We start from the raw sequence: 26,421 nt of genomic DNA, 5'->3' as shown, positions 1-26,421 counted from the left end.
CAAAAATGACATGACACTAGTTCACATCCAGTAAAAAAACCTGTTTATATTCATTTTGTTTATTTCTAATAGGCGTTAAATAAACAATAATTTGCTGTTGAGATTTCCGAAGCAACAATATTGTGTTTTTTCGAATCAAAAACGTATCATTTTCGGAAAAATCCAACTTTTCGACGAGATTTTCACTTGGAATGAGATGAAAATCATGTTATTATCAAAACCTCTGTTTTTTTTAGATACGTTTTGTCGGCTTTTTCATTTTTTATCAGATTTGTTCCGATCATTTCGAATAAGACCCAAACAAGTTCAAGACGCGAAAACTTAGTTGAAAGATGTGGCCTTTGAACTCTCTTTGTTTTGTTCGAAGCATTTCTTACAAAAAATTTTATTTCTTGTATATTAACTGACATTTGTGTATATGTTGAAAAGGAAAAATCTCAAATTTCTATAGTTACTTTTTCATTGGTTATTATTAAACCAGGTACTATTCTTAATTATCATGTTGATGAATGTCTATTTTGTCCATAAAATAATTATCTGCAGGTATTTTCTTACTATGTTGTAATTTGTGATTCGACGTTTTCAAAATGAATATACATTGTTAAATATCTACCAATTTAATAGTCCAAAAATCCATAAATTATTTTCAATACAACCACCATTGTAGGTATAGAATATTTTCCGAAATTTTAGAATCCATTTGTTTCTGTGTAGATAATTTTTTTCTATTTCGCAAATTTTATTTATTTTTCCCATTTTATTGGTTTTTGTTTAGAATATGGCGAAAGTACAAATATCTCCGCCAAAATTTCAAGTTTTGCTTTATAATAATTTTCGCTCGAAAATATTTATTCTAAACGATAATTGAATCACAAGTTCACCTTTACAATAGCTCAAACACCCTACGGAATAATTGAACAACCATTTTATTCTCCAGATTCAACTCCCAGCGATTACAGACGATGTCTAAAATTTGAAGAACGAGGTAAAAACGATTTTTTTCGAATAACTCTTTCGGAAATTCTAGAATATTAGCACTCGAGGGTGAAGAAAGGGGATCAGTATTCGTAGCCGTATAAAGCTGCTGATCTAGGAAATTAAAAAAACTGTAATATGAGGAACAATGTATATTTTTATATTTATTTATCAATGTTGTTTTCGTATACCCGGTATAATTATCAAAATGAAATATTCTACAAAATATTCCCAATATTCTTGTTTATTTCAAATATTTACCAAAATTATCTTAAGATTGTTGACAAATTACCGATTTTATTTGTCGTGTCCAGATTTAATGATTTTATAATGAATTCTTATCTTATAAATATTTGTTAATTTACAGAACAATGATTTTCTAATTATTATTAAAAATTTCATTTGTTCGATATGTTTATTTCAAATAATTAACTTTGATTATTATTTTTTTAATTTTATATAATTAGTTGCCTTTTAATATTGCTTTGGGGTGTTTATTACTCAACGTGTATTGTATTATTATTAATTTGACCACGTAACGTGGTGTTGGTCAATATTTAATAGTTTTCATATGATTATATTAATCAACAAATTTTATTTCTGCATATTCATTATCAAAATTTCATAACCACATTGTGTGAATTACCTAGTGTTTGCTTAATAATAAAATATTGTTTGCTCCAATTTTTCTCAAATATTCAATTGTCTACCAAAGATTTCATTAAAAAAGATTGAAGTTGCTAACATCGACAGCAATTTATCGAGAAAAAATAAAAAGTTTATCAAAAGATCGACTAAGTTTTCTAAAATATATAATCAAAAATTCTTAAATTTTTTTGATTCATATCTAATACTTCTACAATTTATATGAAGTTGAAAATAATTCAATTAAATTGGAAAAACTACTTTATATTTTACTTTCTTTTGTGAATTGGATCGATTTAATATAAAATAACTCATAGTTAAGTTTTTTCGAAATCGATAATTCTCTTTCTATAATAGTTTTTACATTCATAATGAGGCCGAAAAGACAAATATTTGTTTATGTATTTAGGGAACATTATCGAACGTGACACCAAGAATAACAAAAAAATCGACTGATTCCATAATAATGAGGAAGGTATTTTTTTTCCTAATCAATTCCTACAACTTTTTGTTATTGAAATTCAGAATATCCTCTCAGACGTACAAGTAAATATTATTGTTTGTCAAACACTCGTATCAATATTATCAAGTTCTTTACAATTAAACTAAGTTAATTATAAATAATCATATTCATTGGCATTAAAATCACATTTAAGTGAATACCAAAACGGCGTTATTAACCATTCTGTTTACAATGTATATTATTGTGTACATATCATTTATGCGTAACGGCTTCCAACAATTTCATTTTTAAAAATCGTTTCAAGGTTTGCTATTAAAAACATTGTACTCTTCTTCTTCGTTTGTCCTTCATTTGAAATGATGCTCGACATGATTAAATATATCCTCCTATGTTTACAAAAAATTGAATTTAAAATGTTTTATTTTCAAATTAGTTACTTTCCTTCTAATAGGTATCTATCATCAATGTTTCATAGAATACCCAATAAAAAAATTAAAAATTCTCTCTAGGTTTTGATTAGCATTAATTTAATACTTTAATTCCTTTATATTCATTTAATGTACCATCTTATAAACATAAATATTAATTATAATAACTAATTAATTACCTTTTAATATAATATAATGAATTCAAAGTCGTGAATATTAAATAAGTGAGAATATAAATTTTAATATGAAATGGCGGAAATTCAAAAGTTGTTCGTTTAGATAAACCTTTTACCAGTAGTTGCATATTCATGAGTTTCAACGTAAAGAGAGACCCACAGCCATACATCATCTGGCGAGTGTAGGCTATTAAAACATAGTTAGTGCACGATATCTTTCAGACACACTTGGCGAAGACAATCTGCAAACTTGACTAAAAATCACGAACTGAGTTCCCTTTTGCCCTTTTTAGGATGGTCACCCTCACACTCAAAATGGTCTTGCCGATACCAGTCGACACACACACACACAAACTTAGATTAAGCACAATACTTTGTTTCTACGACTTTTCATAAATCGTGTTTTCTTAATCATATACGTGGTTCATTCAAAAAAATATATAAATATCTACGCCCTAAGTCAGATTGTAATAAATAATTTTCAAATATTATATTAAAATTATTTTTACACCATGAAAATTGTATATGCCGTTTGGCATTGACCTATCAAAACAAAACCTTCTTACGTATCTACTACCTTCATGTATTATGTGAAACTATTTGAAAAAAAAAAACTGTCAAGTCATTAGATACGTGGGTATATAACTACTGAAGATGGGAGTTCTTCATTCACACTTAAAACTCGAAATTATTATGCATAGTAGGTACCACTCGTCTGGGAACATTCATTATAAACACCTGAAGATACGGTGTGTATTATTTTCTTTTAATAGGTATACGTATATCTCATAAAACATATGGCTTGTTGTTATAATAAAAAATAAACCAAAAAACACTATACTTAAAAACGCCTTGATTTATAATATATTTCCATGTAGTTACAAAATGTTTTACGACGAGTAAAAACGAAAAATCATTAATGTTTTTGAAGTGAATTTTAAAGGAAATTGTATCGACAAATAGCAGGAAATAAAACAATACTCGTATGAATAAATTTGCCGAAAATATATAAAATATTTCCGAAACACAATTAAAAATCATATATATATATTCTACATATATATCCATTTAACTGTAAGTTTGACACGACATGCTTCGTCTACCATTCCATATTCATTTACAACATAAATTCAATCGAAATAAAATTACAAACGAATAGAATAGATAACAAGTTACCGTGACGATGGGCTTTAGTGGAAATCCCTCGAAAGAAATTTAGGCCGATCTTTGTACCTCAATTAAGAAACTATCCAAAAATTATTTTATAAACACAAAAATATAAATCTACAAAAATACTTGTGGTGTTTGAATTGAACCAATTATTTAAATACGCATCGATAACTGCTAAAAAGACTCGAGATAAGTTGATTCTTACTTACCTTTGAAGTAAATCGATGACTGGCCTAAATTATTGTTTCTAAAATGTTTTTTTGTGAAAAATCCCCTTCGGAAAGTGACAATCAAATAGGGAAGCAGTTAACCAGGTGCTCGTCAATAAAATAATTGGTCGATGACTTAACGAAAAAATAAAATAACTCGCGCTATCAGTTGATGTTAACAAAAATGTCAACGATCATCAGGATGCGTTGGTAATAAGTGGTTATAATTATATGGAAGGGCAACGTGTGCCGAAATGTATTTTTTTCGAGGGGCGTTTTATATGCTCATTTAATTAAAACGATAGATGATAAATTTTTATTTAATCCAAAAACACATTCTCGCATAAAAATCTAGTAGTACAAGCTACAGTTTCATTTCAACCCCTAAAGTTTTTTCAATTCGAAAGATATTCAATCATTAAGAAATTAAAGTTTGATTCTATTATTTTTACCGAGGTCTTTTGAAATAAAAAATTTATGTACAACTTATCCCACACCTCCTCAAACTTACTATAAAAATAGTTATATATATATATGTAGGGATTAATTCTCCCTTCGCTAATTTAGCGTTGTGTTATTTTTAGTTCGTCGTAAGTGTTGTGAATCTATCTCTTATCATCCCTGTTTACATAAGCTTAGTCACTGTTTCACTGTAGTCTGCATAAGGGTAGAAACAAGTTCAGAGTACGAGTTATAATGAAAAGGGGAAATATTGGACGTATTTGATATATACGTTAATCGACGCGTTGGCGGTTCCAATAAACCGATGTACTCAAATTTCTGATAATTTAAAAAAAAGAAAAAGAATTTTTAATGGAAATAGAGGAATATTTGTTTTTAATTCGAATAATCGATGGCTCCAATACGTTATTGTTTATCATATTAAATTAGGTTAGGCTCTGAACAATGGGTAGTTGTAATTTGCTAATCATATCAATTATAAAATGGCACACAACCCCAATTAGTACTATTCTAGAATAGTGCATAATCATAGTAATAAATGCACTTATCAGAGTTTAGCCGATTTCCAGTGTAATATAATTGCCAAATGTCATTAATTAGAAAATTTATTTAAAACAGTCGGATCGTAACGAAGATTACACAGGCCTACAAAAAAATGTTTTTTGGGTAGCTAGTATTTTTGAGCTGATTTAACTATATTTTTATTGCTGAATCTACATATGAAAACAGTTTTTCTGTATCAGCTCTAGATTTTAAGATAAATTCAATTATCTATCAATGCTTTTTTCTATTTAATACTTTCAAGTATGAGTGTTGTAAAATTTATACAGGGATAGATTCTTGTATATTTTCCTTATTGTCAATCTTCTTTTAAAACAAATTGAATTTAAAATAATAATATTTATGAAATAATTTATTATTATTTTAAAAAATAATTATTATTTTAATTCATTTATTACAAAAAGAAGACTAACAATATGAGATATATAACTGATTGGTTGACAAACTGTTAACAAGTGAGATTTAATCCTACTTATTAGTGTCATTCAATTAGTTCCATAGAAATCAGATAGATGGAGCTGTCCAGTATCTGAAGTGACCTTCAAAACTTTAACTGCAGTTGAGAGTTGAGGTTAGTTTGTGATTTCCCGCGGTGCAGATAGATAGAAGTTATCGTCGTATGAAATTTCTCTCTTTAGTAACGAGTTGTTGAAAAATAAATCTAAAACGTAGATTGTTAATGTGAATTACTGTATTTGTGTCCTTGAATAGAAATAAAATGAGTTCAAGTAGAAGAAGCTGTGTACATCATCCTGATATTTTTTGCTACATATGCGGAGAATACACGTTACTGGAAAACAGAAAAACTATTAGTGACTTTGTATCTTGGATATTTTAGTGTTAAGCTCAAAATAAAACCTGGGCACCACATATTGTCTGTAAAACTTGTACAGAGCATTTACGACAGTGGAGTACCGGGAATAGGAAAAGTCTGAAATTCGGAGTACCAATGGTTTGGAGAGAACCAAAAAATCACTTCGATGACTGTTATTTCTGCCTAGTAAATATTACTGGAATCCACAACAAGTGGACTTATCCAGATTTAGTCTCTGCAAGACGCCCTATCCCTTACTCAGAAGTGCCAAATCAACATATTTGAGTTCAGGGCATCAAATTCATAAGAAATCACCTCCAAAATCTTCGGCAGCAAAACCACTGTTGACCAATGTTATAAAAGTTCATGAAGATCCTGATCCTAATTTATTGAGAATAAAAAATAGTAACGGGAACTAATTTCGGAAATATTTTGGAGATTTGTCGTATCCACAGACTTTAAATTAAGCTTAGCGCTCCGGGAAACTAATAATTGTAATAGAACTACAGTAATACGAATTAATTTACTCAAGAGCAAAGAAAAATTATTCTATATCACATTTTCAAATAGAATAAAATTTTTTATAATGTATTCATTCGTTCTTACTCATTTTGTTGTTAGCACGTAGAACGAACCTTTCAGGTAGACAGAACGGACGAAGGATAAGTATTATTCAATTCATAAGTACAGAAGAAGAAAAAAAAGGTTCTTTTAGGAAAAACACTAGAAATTCCTCGAATTGTTACAATATGCCATATAACCCACTTCCTTCGACACTCGAATGTAACTGCCAGAATAGAGTTGGATGTTAACAAATCTATTGAGATATAATTTTCTTATTGGCATAAGAATGCATCAAAAAGTCAATATGATATGAATAATTTTGTTATATTCAATATATTTAGTGCATTAAATATTTAATTGAGTAAAATTCACCTTTATTTTAAGATGTACTATAATACACGTGTTAGTTATGAAAGTTAAACGTTCCCAAGTAACTTATCCGTCAAAAAGTTTTCACCTCTGGTCTATTGAGTATCCAAAAAGAGTTTTTGGCGCAATACCTGAGATGACGTACTATTCTTTTTCATCATGCGTGTGGTCTAGAGATACGGAAGAGCACTTGTGATTGTCTCTTTTAAGTGCCATTTAACTTTTCACCTTACCGTATACGTAAAATAAAAATAGAAGAAAAGAAGATTGAGATACAGTAGGAATCGTTCATTCTCGTTCGGTGCTACTTCTAAAATAAACAATTTATGCATTCATAGGTTTCATCATTCAAATTAATAGATTCGTTTTTTTTATCTACCAATCAATCGTATATACAGGGTGTTCAAAAAAATACTACGAAATAACAATAACATAATTTTCTAAACAGTACACCTTGTATGTATTTTCAATTACAGTTTCAACCGACAAAACCACATTAAATGAAAATCAAAATTTTACAAATTACGTTATTTTATTAATTAGATTCGACGTCATTTAAAAATAAAATCACATCGTTTCAAATTTTGTATATTTCATTCGTTTGTCCTCTCTTTATTTAAAAAATTTTGAAGAATTGTTGATATTTATATACAAAGATAACATATACTAGCAAAATAATAATTATTTTTGATACAAAATGTTCCTTAACCATTTGCAATATTCTAATAAGTCCTTATTGTACGTTTATTTCCAAAATCCTGTGCCAGTTTGCAATTTTGACAGATTAATAAATGAGAACGTCCGATATTTATAACTTCAATTCTTTCTTTTCCTCTAATTAATCATTATTTGAAATAATACTGTTCGAATTAACCTAATTTTAGAATATTTTCGATAAATGATTCATCTTACTTCTACGAGTATTTATTATTATCTATCAGAAAAGGTACGAATTACACTGTTCGATGATACGGTTATCACTTAGATCATTTCTTTGGTTTAACTTTACACTATTTTGTGATTTACATTTTTAAGATAAATATCCATTATATATAGTAAATTTTAGGAAAGTAAACTATCCTCGGAAATGTCTATAGACAATAGAGATTTATAATCAAAATATCTATATATAAGTGGAGAGCAGCATTCCTCGATATCTACTTTAAATATTTGCTCTTATTTTTCATGTTCTGTCTTAATGAGTTTGGAAAAGGAACATTGACAAACAAATATTTATTTGAATTCAATTGTAAACTTTGGACATTTGATTGTAAGTAAAATCCTTCAACGATTACTGGAACTTTATATATAGTCTCGAAATCATATAAAAAGTCTATTTATTTGTATTTTGAGTATTCTACTTTACTGAATCTGAATCAATCATTCAAACTTTGAAATTATTTAGTATTTAATTAAATTTCAGATGTAATAATTATTTTATTTTCGATAGTATAACAAACACTTTTCGAATTGTTTTTTTGTATTTTCATCTTCGAACGCATCTCTACTTTTGCTTGCCCATTTTCTAGGATCAATATTGATAATAATCAAGAAAATTTTTTAACGAATTTATTATTTTTTTCTAATTTTATCATTCACGAGCACACTTTTATACATATAAAAAATGAAACAATTTATATTCGACAAGCTCTTAATAGAAATTTTAATGATTAACATTCCGCTACATTCAATTAATAAAATTGTATTGTATTGAAAAACTTGAAAGGTACTTGAAATTTTTATTGTGTAGGTGCTTATTATGCAATCAAATTTACGTCTAGTAGATATGCGTACAAAAACAATCATTATTGGTGTGGTGTGATGATAAAGTCTTTTTAATAGGACGATTGATGAATCGTTTTTTGTTTCATCAGGTTACGTTTAATACGACGTACCATTCATTCATTCAAGTTTTAACAAAATAATATTTGTCGATTGGTGGTTTACCCTAAATATTTTACGTAAACGTTAAAAGGATATATAAGTATATCGCATATAGTCCGGCAATAAATGAATTAGAAGTCTTGCGACAAACACAATAAAAGTGTAAACGTGTTAATGCACGTAAAAATTTTCTCCGTTGCCGCAACAACATAGGAAATTATGAGAACGATGACGAAGAAAAAGAGAAGGATGTTGGTTAACACCTTAAACGAGGCTCTAGACAAAAACGGTCGTAATGGTATGTGTGTTGCCAAATCGATTGTTAGATATCGTGAATCTCCAAAGTACCACTCTTCACTAATGTCTTCTCATCTTCATCGTACTGGTTTTCAACTTTTGTCACCTTTTTCTATGAATTTTTATTTATAATTTCTATTTTCGATCTCCTTAATTTTGATATTTATTAATCTAATCCCGTATTCTAAATCTAAAACATCAGTTTCAATTGAAAATAAAATCGAAAGAAATATAATTTATTAACATCTCGAGCAGAAAATAATAAAAACGGAATGATCGGCAACCTTGCATATTTAATTCGTGACTAAAGTTTTACAGATCCATTAAACACCTCATCGCTATGGGTGGTCCAACCTTGATAGAAGGGAGAGATGGACAGAGGTGTGTCAATATTTGACAATTTCATTTCACCTGGGTACTTAAGTAACCACTAAAAACAATGTCCCGCTGGGTGGGTTGTTGATTTTAGTATATACAAAGTCGGTATATTTCGTTTGAAGTTATCGAGAGTTTGCCAAAACATTATGACAGAAGAGTAATAAAAATATAAAACTCATTTATTATTGATCCCTTAAATTTTTACTATAAACACGAAAAAAAAAATAATTTTGCTCATCTCATTAAAACTATAGAAACCATTATTTAACTTTGGTGAGAGCTTATAAAAAGCAATTAATAATGAGAAAAACTTATAATCCTGTCAGATTACCCCTTGTACAAATTAGAAAATCGGAAGTAAAATCACCATTTAATTAACTAAATTGCAACAACACCCACAAACAGCGTCTCAACATTCCGTCTAATGTTAGGAATAGGCCGCAATGACCGCAATATAATAATCCATTTGGGAAGGGTTGCATGCAGGGATGTAACTATTATAATACCAATAAAAGAAGCGATTTTTTTCAACATATATTCTTCTATTTTGCTTTGATCTTTTTCAAAATTAAGAAATTCCATCTGCAATGGGAATTTATTATCATATAGGTACCCTGATCAATGAAACTTTTTATTTTCTATTTCATATATTATAACGTATATATGTAGATATAAATTGATCCTCAACCAATTTCCCTATTTCGTATTGGTAAATAGAGGTATCTACCCCATAACTTGAATGGTAAAATAATAACGCAATTAAATAAATTATTTGAAGAATATTTAATGACGCCTCGGGCTTTTTGGTGGCGCTTCCGATAAAAAATACAGGAAGTGGATAGTTGAACCAACACACCGACGCGTGTCCCAACGCGTGTATCGGGGTTATCAATAAAAACTTACCTCTTTTGTTTTGTTTCAATTTGAAAAGAGGGTCGGCTTAAACGTAATGAATAGGGTGAAATAAAAAGAGAAGAGAACTAGTTATAATAAGTTTGATATTATGTATCAATTCGAAGAGCGACGAAGTTTTTATATTTGGAAAACGTTTATCGGCACTATCCAGATAGGTAAGTAAATTAATTAATATCAAACGAGGAAATGATAGATTCAAATTCGAATAAAAAGGTACCATCGTCTTGGTACAACGTAGAGAAACGGGGCTCTGAAGACTGAAAATTAGTTATCGAAACGCGCGTCGAAGTGCTAACAAGTAGTAAATTTGCTGCTAATAAACGATTTGGAGACCAAAAATTTTGATCAAAGCTAAAACAATTTTCGTGGAAACATCGTATATTTATTTATTCGTCTATCAACGAACGGCCCTTATTTGTTGATAATGATGATACCCAAACATATTTCCTTTGATATCTATCATCGAGGTACAAGATTTTTATCCCTACGAAAAACTTTTGCAAGTAGATACGCTGTGTGAAAATTCACACTTGCCACAACACACAAATTATTTATAGTGTTAGTTTTGTCGATGTCTTAAGGAATATTATCGTGGAAATTTAATGTGACTTGAACGAGATATAATATGGGGAAAATAAAAAAATTGGCGCCCAATCAGTAAATGAGTATCTATAGGGTAAATGTTTAAATGTTATGTTTTTCAATAATTTGCACTTGCTGTTTAATATTTCTAGAATATTTTTCTATCGAAAATAAATAGGAAAAAAATAGTTGGAATATTCAATTTTAAGCAGATGCATCTAAGAAAAAAGTAACTAAGAACTAGGTCCACAATTAAAACAGATATTATGTAGTATTGCATTATAAAGTATTTATTTAGTAAAAATAAACATATAAAAATATATAAAATAAATTCGATATACTAGTCACAATACACCCTATAACCCTATAATTATATAAGGAATGAAATAAATAGAAAATTTGTTGTTCCATACCCTTGCCAAATGAACAAAATAATATTTAAATTTGTAACTTAAATTTTATAAAATTCTATTAGAAAATCTTCAATTTTCCTATGACGTTACATTAAATAATTTTGGGACCCTGTATCTGAATTGAAAAATATTTTGTAATAAACAAAGGTATCGAACAATCAGTAATACGATTTATAAAAAATATATAAAATATTAAACAAAATCAGTACTATTCACATAATATTTTTGTTTATGTGTGTATATATATAATCAATTTTTTCAACTTTTTACTTCTTGAAAATTTTTGATTTTAGGTCTCTTTTGTTTGAAAATTAGTTTTTGAAAAAGGTAAAAAAATTGACGTTTAAAACTATATTTTAATATAATCGAAAATAGGTCCTAAATTCAATATTATCATCTTTTTTATAAACGAATTTTCAATCAAAAGAGGCCTGAAATTATTATATGAAGGCACATAATGATGTGTATAAAAATTCCAAAACTTTGGGCTCAAACTCAATTGAAATAAAGTTATTACTTAAATGTGTATTTATCTGTAGAAAAAAATATATAATGCTATTGAGCAATTCTGGACAGAAAGTGGAAAAATGGACAGATCGAATCAAAATAATAAATATATGAAAATGTAATGTAATGAAGCAAAATTTTAAACTCTAAAGGGGTCACACAAATAAATGTTATTTAGATAGATAATTAAGAAAAAATAACATATTCACATTAAACACTTCAAACAAAATATAATTTTTGCAAAAAAATAGAATGAGAGGTTACATAAAATAGTATAGTATTAAAAAAATAACTCTCAGCTGCTAAGAAAAAAGATGATATCCCGAGTATTTAATGAATTTCAAAATTCATAGATCTCTTATAATTAATATTAGGAATGTTTATTTCGTTTGTTAATAATTAAACAAAGCTTTGAGTGGGAATGTTATTAAAAAGATCGTTTTTTATTATCTATAAATCAGTTACAGGACCTGTAAGTGTAATTCTAGAATTACCGTGCGATACCGACACTGACGAGGCATTTGTAATTACACTGTTGCTGAGACTTTCTATCGACGCAGATTTGGTATCATCCGATGCATCTGAAATAGTCATATTGCCATTGCGTATAAGGTTCGAAAGTTCTTTTTCTAACCTACAAACATAAAAAAATTAAGAATTTCTCCTTTCTTATAAAATCAATTATTTACTGAATCAATTTATATTCTGAAGCTTCTTTCTTTGCTCTGGTATCTTGGAGTTCGCGTCTCAATTCAATCGCTTCTCTTTCTAATTCCATCACTTGCCCGGTGTTGGAAACGTTTCCATTTAACGGTTTGTCTTCTTTCCTGAAAAAGAATTTTTGAATCAAGTTAGATAGATGTTCAGTTGCATCAATTTTTATTATCAGTTATTTGAAAAATTCTTGCTAAGAGAATTAACGTAATTCAAATAATAATAATAAATTTGACAAAAGATATTAAACATACAAGACAAACTCTTAGATTATCAATTCAGGATGGTACCAACATTCCAAATATCATAATGTTAAGCTGTACTTGGTATTTTAATTATTTCCAAAGTGATGAAAGTTTATTAGTATAAAATCTTTTCAATGTTGTTAATAATTATTAAACAATCATTATGAGACAATTAATCCTTTCAAAATGATATTTTTGATACAAAAAATAATGACTTACCTATTATTATTTATGGTTAATAATTTCAATTGTTCTTCTAGTTTGGAAATCCTTTCGTTATTTTTATGTTTATCAGATAAATAATGCATATGGTTCTAAAAATCAATTCGGATGATACTTAATTATGTGAATAATTCATTTACGAGATTATCATTTTTAATAACAACTTACCAAACCTAATCGTTGCTGTTGTTCTTCTAATAGATGTTTTACTTTAGCTAAAAACGCATCTTCTCTTACTCTAGCAGCATCTCTAACTTCTCTAATAACATCTGCCAATATTCCTGGTTCGTATTCCCTATCATGGTGTTTAAAATTACTTTGCTGCTTCAATATATTAACTTCTATTTTCAAATCCATAATTTCCTTTGATAATCGATGATTACTTTCTTTTAAAGAATTAATTTGAGATTTCAATTTACGTAGAATACCATCATCTGCAGAATTTACACTCGAATCACTGTCGTTTGGTATACCCGGATCTGAAAAACGTCTTTTTGTCGCGGCTTCATCCGGTCCCATATGTACAACGGGTAAGCTCGAAAATTCTATATCTTCGGAAAAGTCGGGTATATGATTTTTGAAAGTATTCATATTGGAGAGACAACTGCCACAATTTAAAGAATGATTCGATAAAGACATCAAATGTTGTCTATTGTGACCGTTTGTCATTGAAGAACAACTCGGAACTTGATTTGGTAAATTCAAGTAGTACGCGTGGGAAGAAGGTATTGGAAAATAGTCACAATGAGTAGTAGTTGAATCGAGTTCGAAACAATCATCTCCATTTTGGTTAACCTTTTTTTTAATATTCTTCTTACGTCTTACGACACTTGGCGGATTATTACCACTTGTTTCGGGAGACATTTTATTCGAAACTTTAGGAAAATTCACTGTTTCGAAGATAATCAAAATAAACAAACTTTCAAAAGACACTTTATATTACATCTAACCTTCTTTCATTTGTCTTCTTTTTTAATCTTCACCTAGTCCATTGATATCACGTTTTTCTAGGTTGACAGCCAAGTACACTTTAGAACACTTCGTGTAGAGAGCCTTTTTTCGTACTCTAGATAGATATAATTTTATTATTATAGAACTTTACTAGTGATCTATAGAACTTTTATTCACCTATTGATTTTCTTGGTGTTACGAATTATTACATGTATATAATAATATACAACTCGTACTTTATGTCTAATCTACGATATAAAGATAAATATCGATACGAATAATTCTTAAATAAAAATAATGTCACATTTTTTTTTCATGTTTTACCTACTTTATTATTTTGTAACTATTTCAAATTATTTTTATATTGTGATGGATGATAATGCTCGTACCAAAACCTACTTTTTATTCGTTGAATAAAACAATATAATTGTGTTAATCCAATGTTTTATTATACCAATTATAAGTAACTGATAACACAAAACATTTTATATTTATATAAACTTACACAAATATTAGTCGAAACAATATATAATTATGTGTGGAATATCCATATATCATAATTGATATTTATAACAGCGCTTTTAGAAAACGTAAATTATAATTGTAAAAATGATAAAAATATAATTAAATTTATAACTATAAAAATAAAATGGCAGTAATTTCTTCAACATTGACAAAAATGCACTTAAAAAGTGATATGATTATGATTCAATCATTCGATATGAGATATTTCTGCATTTCTCTTTTTGTATTAATAGTATATTATATTATAAGGATTAAATGTGCATATTTACGAGCAATATTTGTAGTTGCGAGGCGGAGCGTAGCGCAGCCGAGTGAATGCAAAATTGCGAGTAAAAATAGGCACTTTTAGTCCGTATGATATATACTATTATTTCTCCAACCAAGTCAAAATTAAAATAAAGTTAGTTTTATTCAAAAATCGTTAATAATTTGATAATAAATTTGAACACCTATTAATTATAACAGCGATAGCAGGTCGGTAGTCATGGATACCTGGTATTGTTGGTAAATAATTGTCAAGTAGATGAACTAATCATATAATTTTTGTAGTAGTTTTTACCCTGCTGAATCCCTAACACGATGAAAATATATAGTTGCCCAATTAGTTTGTTTTACTAAGTTTGTAAGATTCAATGTTTTTTTCTTCAAATTTCAATTATAGAGCTCAAATGCAATTACTTTTAGTCCTAGGATTAAAAGTAGGGTTTTTAATCCTACGATTAAAAGTGTTGCTAGGCAACGAGCAAATTTTTGTACAGTAAGGGAATTGATGGCTTTTGCACCTGAAAATACTACAAAAATGTCAACATTTTTTGATGATTGGAGAAAAAAATATATTATGTACCATTACGGAAAATAGAAATATAAAACTATTATTGCCACACCCATCTGATTCACTTTATACACCCTATATATTAAAATAACTTGTCATATAACATAGTAATAAAAAGTTTGCTATAATCAAAAGGGAAAAATAAAACTCAGTTTTTTTTAAAAAATCGGCACGAATACTTGTGATATAAAAATAGAAGTTGGATTTTAAAATCAAAAAGATATTTTCTCCCTTTTCTTAAACAGATTTTACATTCTAAAAGATAATGCTAATTTTGTTACTCTCGATTCAGTTATTTATTGATATTCATTATAAATCCACCATTTAAAATGAGTATATTCAGTATTCCAAACAATTTAATACCCATTCTTCCAAAAAAAAAAACACTTTCAAGTAAAAAATTACAACGCGAAAAGTGATTTTTTTATTATGGATTAAATTCAATGATATTTCTCTTTTTTTGGGGACATCTTGTATATTGAAAATGTATCATCATATTGCAAATCCGGTTTTCACATAATTATATGTCTGAAGTAATACTCTGAAAAATTAAATTTTTTCATGGTACAAATTTGTGTCGGTGATCGGCTTTTCTTTCAAGTATAAAATATTTTATACAGAAAATTATTCAAAACGATTTGGGTTACGTCATAATGTTGAAAAAGGGATTCCTTCGAGGCAGAAGTTAAGATTGAAAATGAAATTTTTGAAAAAAGATAATTTTAAACGCTTTCATTAAAATTGCCCCCAATAATAATAATACTAATAATTTGTTTTCAAATTCTCGAAACAATAAATTAATTAAACTCTAGATTATTTATATATAGATTTTTATTTGTAAAATAATATGTCTATATCCAAAACTACAAATATAAAAGTTTTTATAATTAAAATATTCATTTAAATGTTATAAAAATCTTGTTACAATTGATGTATGATTGTTGTTATTTTGCCAAATTCCCCAAATGAGTAGGTGTACACATCGTCCAATAATGATTGATTGTTGATAATAAAATATGGTGCTGGCTAAATAGCGACCAAGTTTGTATCTAAGGCCGATAATAAATCTTTTCCTTGTAACATATTGTTACTAACGGGAGCGTTAACGTCCAAATCGTGTTGGGTTAGATCCATCAACGAAGCGAACGACGTATTTTCGGGATATAAAAGACTTTGACAATTTCTTATAAACTGAGATCTCTTGTCAGATTCTGTATCTTCCAACATCTTCAAGTTGTCTAATACGGGAACAAGATCGGACATCAGCGGTTGGTCAGTAGTGGTACTATTACTTCTACTAGTAGTAGGAGAAGAAACATCCTAAAAACAAAAGATTTAATTAATATCGTTGATATGAAAATATAAAAATTCTTGATATACAACTAGATAAGAAAAATTGATCAAACTAAATAGGTATTTATTAGCAAAAGCCTTGATTGTTGTAGAATGTACGTAATGCTAACGAAATAGATCTATTTCAGTTTAAATGTATGATACTATATATTTTGAGATATATATTTCATATTTTAATACAGAATTGTATCAACTTAATAAACTAGTAAAACAAAGCTTATGTTTAAATAAATCTTTTACGTAGATTATTGTCATTTCTATTTTTTTTTTGGCAACAATACTTTTTTCACATTGTATATGTGAAAATAGAATAGTCACTAATATTTCTAAACTCTATTTACTCGCTTTTTTCTATCGAACAGAAATAACCATATAATTATTATGACTCATTCTTACATAAGATAGCTGAAATAGGATAATAAAAAATTGGATTTTTTTTGATAATGAATAATTTTGAAAGTATACACAAGTGTATTTGAAAGCTACTCCAATATAATATGATGAGTAAAACAATTCCATGAAAACTAACATGTTTTCTAGATATGATGTGAAATGTAAAGTGGAAAATGTTTTTGAAAACTTCGAGATTTTGCTCAATGTTCTTCTCGATCGTTTGTTCGCAAAATTTGTAACGATAAAACTTTCTGTTTCTGCTTTATTCGATATTCCATCAAGATGATCTTTTCTCTCAATTTCCAAAATAGCATCGGAAAATTCTCAATTGATATCGAGTTTCATTCTGCCGATTATTAGATTAATGTTCCACCATTTTATACTTCTGGGACTAATTCGTAGGGGATAATGTGAAAGAAATAATGGGATTAATAACAACAATTTTATTCAAATTTTTATTAACAATCGCATATGTTCAAAAATAAATAAACACATTTTAAATAATCTTTATAAAAGATCATCCCTATCGAATTTATTGCTCCAACTAGTCCTGGACGACCATAACAGATTCTATTCATCAATAAATAATTTTTTTTTTCAAATTTTTTAATAGATTAGGGAGTTACGGGGTTATTACATTCTTTTGGGAATATTTCCTCCAAGATATTTGTATTCAAAATATTATCTGTGGAATGAATAGAAACAAACATTTTGGACGTTGTTTGTTCAACAATTACATGAACAACACATTCCGAAAACGAAATTTTTTAGGAAATATTTCCATAAAATAAAACTCTCTAAATACTCCACTAATCGATGAACCTAAACTATACGAAGCGCGATTAATTATAATTTCAATAATCCTAGTGATATTTAGAATCCAATTCACAATAAACTTTGTTACGCATTTTAATAATGACATTATTTAGAATAACACTATTTTTAGAATATATATATATATTCAACATTTAGAAGTTTTTCGAGAGTTAATTTTTATTTAATTTATTCAATTGTAAGATGAGAATTAATTTGAACTACTTCGATTATTGAACTCGACACCTTGTTGATGACATTAGCCATATAAACATTGATAAAAGAGAAAGAAAGATGAAGAATAAGATACACTTATTTTTTCGGACAAATGGAAACCTACTAAAAAATGGTAAATTCGATTTGGAATTACTACCGTATGGAGATGAACAAATCATGATCTGTTAAAATGATAAAATAGTTGGGACAATTCATTACAACCAATAATAGTAGTAGTCAATGTATAAATAAGGCATATTATTCATATTAGACTCGATCAAGTTTATGTGAAAATACGCATTTAAAAGACATTTCACTTTAAAATTTTTGTAAAATAGTGTATATACTACTACATTGCATTTTTTGGCTATAATTTAATTGAGTTGCATAGAAATCTAAATGAGGGTTATTGTTTATTTGTTTCATTGATATGATTATGAGCAAAACGTTTTCAATACTATTTTATTTATTTGAATGTGTCTAATCGATAAAGAAAAAAATAGGTATCCTCGTATTTAATTAGGACTTTTAGATAACAACGACAAAGCATTTTATTCAAAAAAATAATAATCATTATATTACCACGATATTAAATGGCTAGAAAAAGATGTGAATCGACCCCGAAGATATGTATGTGTGACATTTCAAACGATTTAATAATTCATTTTTATTTTTGGTCCAAAACTCTATGGATTAATAATGGGGGAAAATAATAATTGAGAATGTTGTTTCTATAAATAATTCAAATTAATAATATGATTACTTGTCGTAACTGGAATTTTGATAGTAGAGTGAGCCACAAACATTTTAAGCGGGAATCAAAAAATTACTTTTTCCAATTTTATAACGATCAATTGTATTTACAGATTCGAAATTAAAAAAAAATGAAAACTTCGTCGGGCATATGGCAATTTATATATATATATATATATATATAAATTATTAATCACTATAGTTTTATATAAAACTTAATTGACACAAGATGCGTGCGTACACTCTTTTTTATTTACTGCTTTCTTAATTTTGGAACGATCACGTTTAATTAATGTAAAAAGACATCGATAAAACACTTTTACAAATTTTAGGCAAAATTAACCCCTCCCCTCCCCCCTCTCTCTCTCCTATGTCTCGGTCTCCTCGATATCGGGAAGATTTTGGCATATATTTCGTTTTTCGCTATTTTTTTTAATTAGCAGCGCACATTTTCCCAATCAAGGCTTTACTCTTTTTCTTATCTTTTCGACTTGTTCGGAGCCAGACAAATATATCCGGCTCTAATATCGAAACCGCTTACCAATAAATTCATTAAAACGCTATCGCTCGGCTGCGAAATGCACGCGGCCTTTTGAGAATTTCTATTTAATAACCAAGTATTTTTATCCCTCGATCGGCCTCTATTATGATGATTATTATTATTGGAAATTAACTGTTGTAATAATTCAGATGACATTTTTTCTTTAGGTTCGCTTCGAGTCTTTTTACTAACTTGCTCGTAACTTGCACTACAATTCGAACGTTTCGTACTCGGCGTACGTTGATCGTCAACTGTCTTATTCGTATTATTATTATTATTATTATTATTATTATTATTTATAAGGTTTGATTTAGACGAAAGGCAGTTTTGATCGTTCCACGGCGATTTACGAATACCTAAAACAAATAGATTTTATATTAATTAATTGATATCTGAAAAGTATCCAAATATTTTATTAAAAAAAAATGCGACCCCTTCCTCAACTTACATTTGACAGTGTACGTATCATCGATATCATTCTTGTACATCATTCCCCCTCCACCGTGATCTTTTTGCGTCAATTGGTGTTTGCTCAACGAATTCGATAACAATTGAGCCAAACTCGAATTGTTATTATCAGAGTGATGGTGGTTGTGTATCTTTTTGTCGCTCGTACTCCACATTAAATCGTTCGAAACTAACAACGGTAAATCGTCAGTTATGTTCATCGATATGTAGGGGGGTTTGAGCAATTCAACGTCTTCCTCCATTTGGAGGTTCATAAAAGACGAAGTGTGTTCGTCATCTATAAGAGAGTCGGTTGGACTATTGAGAGAGGGTAAACTACAATCTGAATGCTGAAAAAAAAAAATTGAATAAATACAAATTGGAGCAGACCAAAATACGTATGTGGGATTGCAGTCGTAAAAAACGTTTTTCCTCGCCAAGTTTTTTAATAAAGACTCAACGTCCTTTTTTACAGTGTTTATAAATAAAATTTTCTACTGATTTATCAACAAAATCGCAATAAAGTAGGATGTTTGTTTTTGTCGTAAACGAAAACTTGGAAGATAAACATTCTTTTTTTGTTATTCTATCTTTATACATACATAATTCGATAACGTAATAAAAAGCGTGACGTATATTAATTTTAGATTTGGTATAATCAAAGCTACTTTATATTTATTTTGTACATTGGAGAAACGAAAATGAATATAATAATTATAGAAAAAGCTAACCTTCGACAAATTTGGCGACAATAATTGCGGGGAAGTATCTTGGAAATCTCTATACGATATAAACGGATCTGTCGGTTCTTCGGTTAATAAAGGACCAAAGTTATCTCTTAAAAGGATATCGTCCAACATGTCGGGAAGAAAATTGTGATCTTCCAACGGAACACAAACATCACCCGCTACTGGTGCCAAATGTGTCAGATCCTCTGGTTCGTCTTTTAACACTATAACAAAAGAGAAAGAATTTTTTTAATAGCAATTCACAGCACAGTTGTAATTGACGTAAAAGGTTCAAAACCTATTAGATATATATTTTTTTAAATTGCCAAGATAAATAAAAATGATATTCAAAACCGAATATATATATATATATATATATATATATATATATATATATATATATATATATATATATATATATATTAATTATAGAATGTCTACCAAAATAAAAAGAATTTATTCAACGTAACTGTACACGAAGGAAGGAAATATAAATAAAATACGGTCCGGATAGATGGATTCTGAGAAACATAAAAATCAGCTTATGATTCAGAAACTATTAGAGACGTGCAAAATTTCACGGTAAACGCTAGTACTGAACAATTGCATAAGCAGCATACACAATATTACACAATCAAATTTTATATCAATTTTCGAAAATTTTATTCCAATTTAAGAAATTTACAATTAATCTAATACATAAAAGTAATTGGTAATATTTCGGAACTGAAACTGACCAAGATAATTATAATATATCAAAACAATAATTATTTAATAAGAGATCCATTTTGGAAATGATTTCCAAAATAGTACAGCCATGATTGTGCAAAAGACGTGACAGGAAGTGTGAACAAATTAAACAACTGTCTTTGATTCCTAATTGAAATTAATCATCACCTGCAGAATTTCTTTGTCGTCAATACGAGAAAGGGGCATACATTGTTTCGGAATAGATATTATTTTAAAAATATTTATTGGGAAATTTTAAATTTCATCAAGTTATTATATACATACCAAATCAACTGAGCTCGTATAGACGATAAGGATAAATAATTAATATTCTCAAACAAAACACTATAAATCAAAAGTGAGACAATATTTTATCGATTAATGTAATATAAAATAAGAGTAGAGTTTTAAAAGGACACAACCCTCCTATTCATCCGTTGATACAATACTAAATTAATATATTCGTATTATATTTTTTTCTATTAATCCATTAACAAGAAATTAAATTGCCAACTTGAAAATATAAAATTCAGACGACTGAATCTATTTTGTTGATACGGAACAACTTTTTCTGCACTTGTGATTTACTAATTGATAGGCACTTTTGATTTTTTTTTTCAAACTATTTTTAATTATACCATGATATTTCAAAATTTATACAGCGGGGAAAATGTAGCTTGACAAATTCTATTAACTCTTAAAAATAAAAAAGACATTTTGTTACACCAACATTTTTATTTGTTTTATGGCAATTTTACATCGCGCAACAGTAATTGTTTTAGCACGAATTTTTTTCTGTTGTAATAAGTGCGAATGCATAATTTAAATTGTGGATCTAACTAACAAAAAAAAACCTCATTGAAAATTAACCTTGACCAGTAATATTCATAAGTTTTGTCGTCAACTTTTAATAGTAAAAGTTCAAATTGCCAGTTAATTTCAATTTTTTTCACTTTGTTTAACGGCAAAAAAAAATGAGAATTAATTTGAAAATATGTAATAATAAGGAAAATACAAAACTAATCAATGATGACACTCACGTCTGTACCGTACAAAACTAGCTTTCATTATGTTACAGCTTCAAAGTAGGTATTGAAAAATTTCAATTTGTAAAAAAAATTCCTATTTACTCATTAGCAGTAATCATGATGATGTGCGTTATTTTCTGGTTTAAATTGATGTAGGTATTAAATAATTATGTAACGTAGAATAAGTGAAGTTATTTTCGTGTATATATATATATATATATATATATATATATATATATATATATATATTAAATTCGAGGTTAGTTATTTGGATTCTACCCAACAAACATGTCGTATACCGCGTATATCTGTTAGGTGGTTATGTAAATAATCAACACTGAAGCAAAATATTCGAAAGACTGACAAATATTTTTGGTGATTTTTTAGATACGTTCAACTCGTTGGTATTATCAAATTTATTCCGTTGATATGTTGTATGAAACTCGGATAATGTATAACCGTGTTTCCGCCTCACTGAGTCTTAAACGATAGAAGGAAAATAATCGAAAATGATGAAAATATCCGGGATACGACAATTTGTTAGAGTAGAAGAATGTAATAAGAAAGAGAATCATAAAAGAAAATATCAGAATAAACCAAGTATCTATTTAAATTTGAACAGAAACTGAAACTCGTTATTCCCTCCAGCACCTTATGAAATTTCCTCGGAATTTTATACTCGTGTCGAATTTTCATTTATCTCTATTTGATTTTAATCAAAATTAATAATAAAAAAAAAAGATATCTCATTAAATAAAAAAGTTAAAATGTCGAGCAAATTCCTGGGAAAACTACGCATCTCTGCCTGTTTGACATTTTTATTTCTCTCTCTATATATTTTTGTGTTGTGGTCCTACGAAACTCTACATTTATAAATCAAGCTTTTTTATTTCGAACTAAACAGCTAGGACAGATTTATGCTTTTATTTTTTTCTTCGTTCTTCCTCATCATCAGAAACGAAATTTGTGAACGTCTATAAATACATATTTAAAACAGTTTTTTTTGAGTGGCAATCCCAAAAGTTAAACATAAAACTGTAACGCGCCCTATAAATCAACAACCTGTTCATTACATATCAAATGAGAATCACACAAAAATAATCACTTTTTAGTTTGGTAATCTTTATCTATTCATTTGACGTCAAAAATACGAATTTCGAAAACCAATCGATTATATAATTGTTTTTCTAATAATTTTAATACTGAATTACTATCAGTACCAAATAATTAATTGGCATCTATTTATATAATAAAAATAATGAAATCTTTTTATTTGACCAATAATAGTATTTCTTCAACATTCGCAATTTGTCTATTTATACTATGAGTATGAGTCTGTGTGTTCTTGAACTTCTTTATTTAATTAACCTATCAATTTATAAAGATTTATAATTCTACTATACAACATGTTATATTTGTTGTATCTGTCTAATCAGCTTTCATATGTTAAATTAGTATGAAATACCACTGACGTTTATAAATGTAATTTATTATTTTTCATTCGGTTCAAGTATTAAGCGAAAAATCTGACATATTTTTTCAACTTGAAATATATTAAAAACTCAAACGAAGGCCACTTGCAACTCTGAAACTAGTGATAATTATGTTAGTAACACTTATACGTACTCTACGTATTTAATGTAATTTTTAATATAATGTATTAAAATCAAATACACGAATTATCATTCATCTTTAGACGAAAAAAAAAAAAAATTAAGACGCCGTATGGAATAATAAAATGTAACCTACAACGAGATACTGACTTTGGTTTCGGAAACCGCTTGGAATTTTTGTTGCGGTGAAAAATTAAGATTCTACATTATACAAACGGTCTATTGGCTATAAGAGAATATAAAATATTACTACGAGATGCTGTATCAATGCATATACAAAGTCGTTTGCTTTTTCAATAAATACAATTACCAACTCAGGTACAATTTTTTAACAAGTAAGATTTAAATGCCGAAAAGGCACGTGAACAAAAAAAAATAGAAAAGGACCGGTTTGGAAAATAAGTGAAACGAGTATTCAACGACAAGTAAAAACAAATGTGTGAATTCGATTGAATTATTATTTCTTAAAATTTTCTTAAAATAATTATTAATAATACAACTTACTTGTAAGACCGGGCTCTTCATCTGAAAACGTCAAAAAGCCTCTACTCATATCCTTAGTCCTCGGTCCGAATATCTTGCTAGTGGCACTTATCGGTCTAACGATAGAACCTTCAACTTCTTGAAGATTACCAAACAATTTCCTAGTACTCGAAATGGGTTTCTTTTCGTCCACTCTTTTAATCACTTCGTCATTTTCGTCATCTCTGTTACTGCTTTCGTCAGTAATTACAATTTCGGGTACGATTGCCAAACGACAATTGTTATTGTTTATTTCAGATTTAACGGAGGAGGAGGAGGAGGAGGATGAAGAGGAGGTGGTAGTATATTGTAAGGAGGAATATAATTGATCCTCGCATTCCAGTCCACTGAAAAAAATTAAATAATAGGGTGTTCCATGCAACGGCGCTTTTTCTAATCAATTCGGCTCATAACACTAAATAAGGAAGTATATCATATGTATTTAAAAATTTTTTTAATAATAATTCTTAATCGGTTAAACGTTAAACGAACGGACACATACGCACAAAAACACATATACACTAATATATGTATATTTATTAATACACAGACGATCGTTCGATCGGTGTAATATACAATATGGAGAGACGTTACACAACTTTACGAACCAAATAATAGGCGTGCGATCGCCTGTAGACAGTTCATAACTGATTCTTTGGTCGCGAGATCCAGTGTACAGAATTTTTTGCGGTACGCTACGATACGACGTCGCGTCGTGACAATCGCCACGTGATAATATATATATATATCAATGCACATTAAGATTGTATTAAATCAATCTTATAATAGAACACGTGATTTTATAAGAAATATGTACTATTAAAAACAGAGGCGTACAATATTCATTCTTTTTTATTATATATACATAAATAGATTTCACTTAAACTCCCGACAAGTTAATAAATACTACATACTTTATATTCAAACATCTTTTGGCAATTTACGTACAAAATACACGAAAAAAATAAAGGTATGATTTGCAAATTATTATTCTCGTACGGTATAAATTTCATTATGCGCTTCAAATTTACCAAATTAAAAAAAATCATTTTTATTAAATTATATGAGAGTAGAGTATAAGATCGATTTATCGAGATTATAATAAATAACTTTAAATTAGCTCAAACTAATACAAAATATAACATTTGAATATCAATAAGTAAAATATTACATTTGACGCCTCTGTTACGAATACATAATACAATACGATTGCGCCTTCAAATCGGTTTAACGATTAGATGATTCTCAAGTGGTACATTGAAAGAAATTATCCACGTCTATTTATCTATAAATCCTACTGGTGGTAGGTACATCAAGTCGATTAAATATATTATTAAGGATAATAAACGTGTCGCAAGATATCGAATTGAGGATTTTTATTAAATAATATTTATTATTATCCCGATCATTGTGCAAAGAACGTGTGGCGTGATTCGAGATATAATTAGTAAATGAGATAAAAAAATATCGTATAAATAAAAAATATGTGATAAATATTTTCGAATAGTTGAGTAACAAGTGTAACAAGGAGCGTGCACGCAATCTCGCAAATTTATATTTGGAGTTATGTAATATAATAATATACTGTTTTGATCCGTTAGTAACGTTTATAGATGATAGTCGTAGCAAACAAAAGTAGAGCATTTACTAAATTACGTTATTTAGTTAACTAGTGTCTATATTTCAATCTTATTTTTTCATATTTTCATTAAGAAAAATCTGTGTTTAACTAACAAATTTGACTATTACAATCATATGTTGTTTTAATAGTACAATGCGACATCCACACAATTCTCTTCTCTATTGATTTAACGAAAGCGTTTTTCCAACAATACCCAATTATTCTAGACTATGCACTACGCAAAAGGTTTACTAGAAACTACTCCTCGCATACAAATCGTTTCTATCCCAAAAAGGCGTTTGATAGACCATAGGATCATCGAGTAAATTTATTTTCAACCGGGAATCGGCCAGCAACTGAAAG

General features: G+C 28.3%; 2 protein-coding genes across 3 annotated transcripts in view; both read right to left on the bottom strand.

The window, feature by feature from the left end:
- Positions 1-11,156: 11,156 nt before the first annotated feature.
- Positions 11,157-14,336, bottom strand: LOC130892924 (uncharacterized). The gene is made up of 4 exons (XM_057798632.1): positions 13,162-14,336; positions 12,991-13,085; positions 12,502-12,639; positions 11,157-12,446 (listed from the first exon to the last, which is right to left on the bottom strand). Exons 1-4 carry the CDS (start codon positions 13,855-13,857, stop codon positions 12,263-12,265), a joined length of 1,113 nt encoding a protein of 370 aa, XP_057654615.1. The 5' UTR covers positions 13,858-14,336; the 3' UTR covers positions 11,157-12,262.
- A 1,781-nt stretch (positions 14,337-16,117) lies between these two features.
- Positions 16,118-26,421, bottom strand: part of LOC130892922 (hypoxia-inducible factor 1-alpha) — a 38,164-nt gene continuing 27,860 nt past the window's right edge. For both annotated transcript variants that reach the window (XM_057798630.1, XM_057798629.1), the window contains exons 8-12: positions 24,420-24,784; positions 20,549-20,769; positions 19,819-20,167; positions 19,371-19,726; positions 16,118-16,621 (exon numbers count right to left, since the gene is read on the bottom strand). In XM_057798630.1, the coding sequence (XP_057654613.1) occupies positions 16,328-16,621; positions 19,371-19,726; positions 19,819-20,167; positions 20,549-20,769; positions 24,420-24,784 (1,585 nt within the window). In that variant the 3' untranslated portion in view covers positions 16,118-16,327. The remainder of the gene's footprint in view (positions 16,622-19,370; positions 19,727-19,818; positions 20,168-20,548; positions 20,770-24,419; positions 24,785-26,421) is intronic.

The sequence above is a fragment of the Diorhabda carinulata genome, chromosome 4 (genome assembly GCF_026250575.1).
Source record: "Diorhabda carinulata isolate Delta chromosome 4, icDioCari1.1, whole genome shotgun sequence".
NCBI classification, from domain to species: Eukaryota; Metazoa; Arthropoda; class Insecta; order Coleoptera; family Chrysomelidae; genus Diorhabda; species Diorhabda carinulata.
This window is presented reverse-complemented; position numbering and strand designations above follow the sequence as displayed.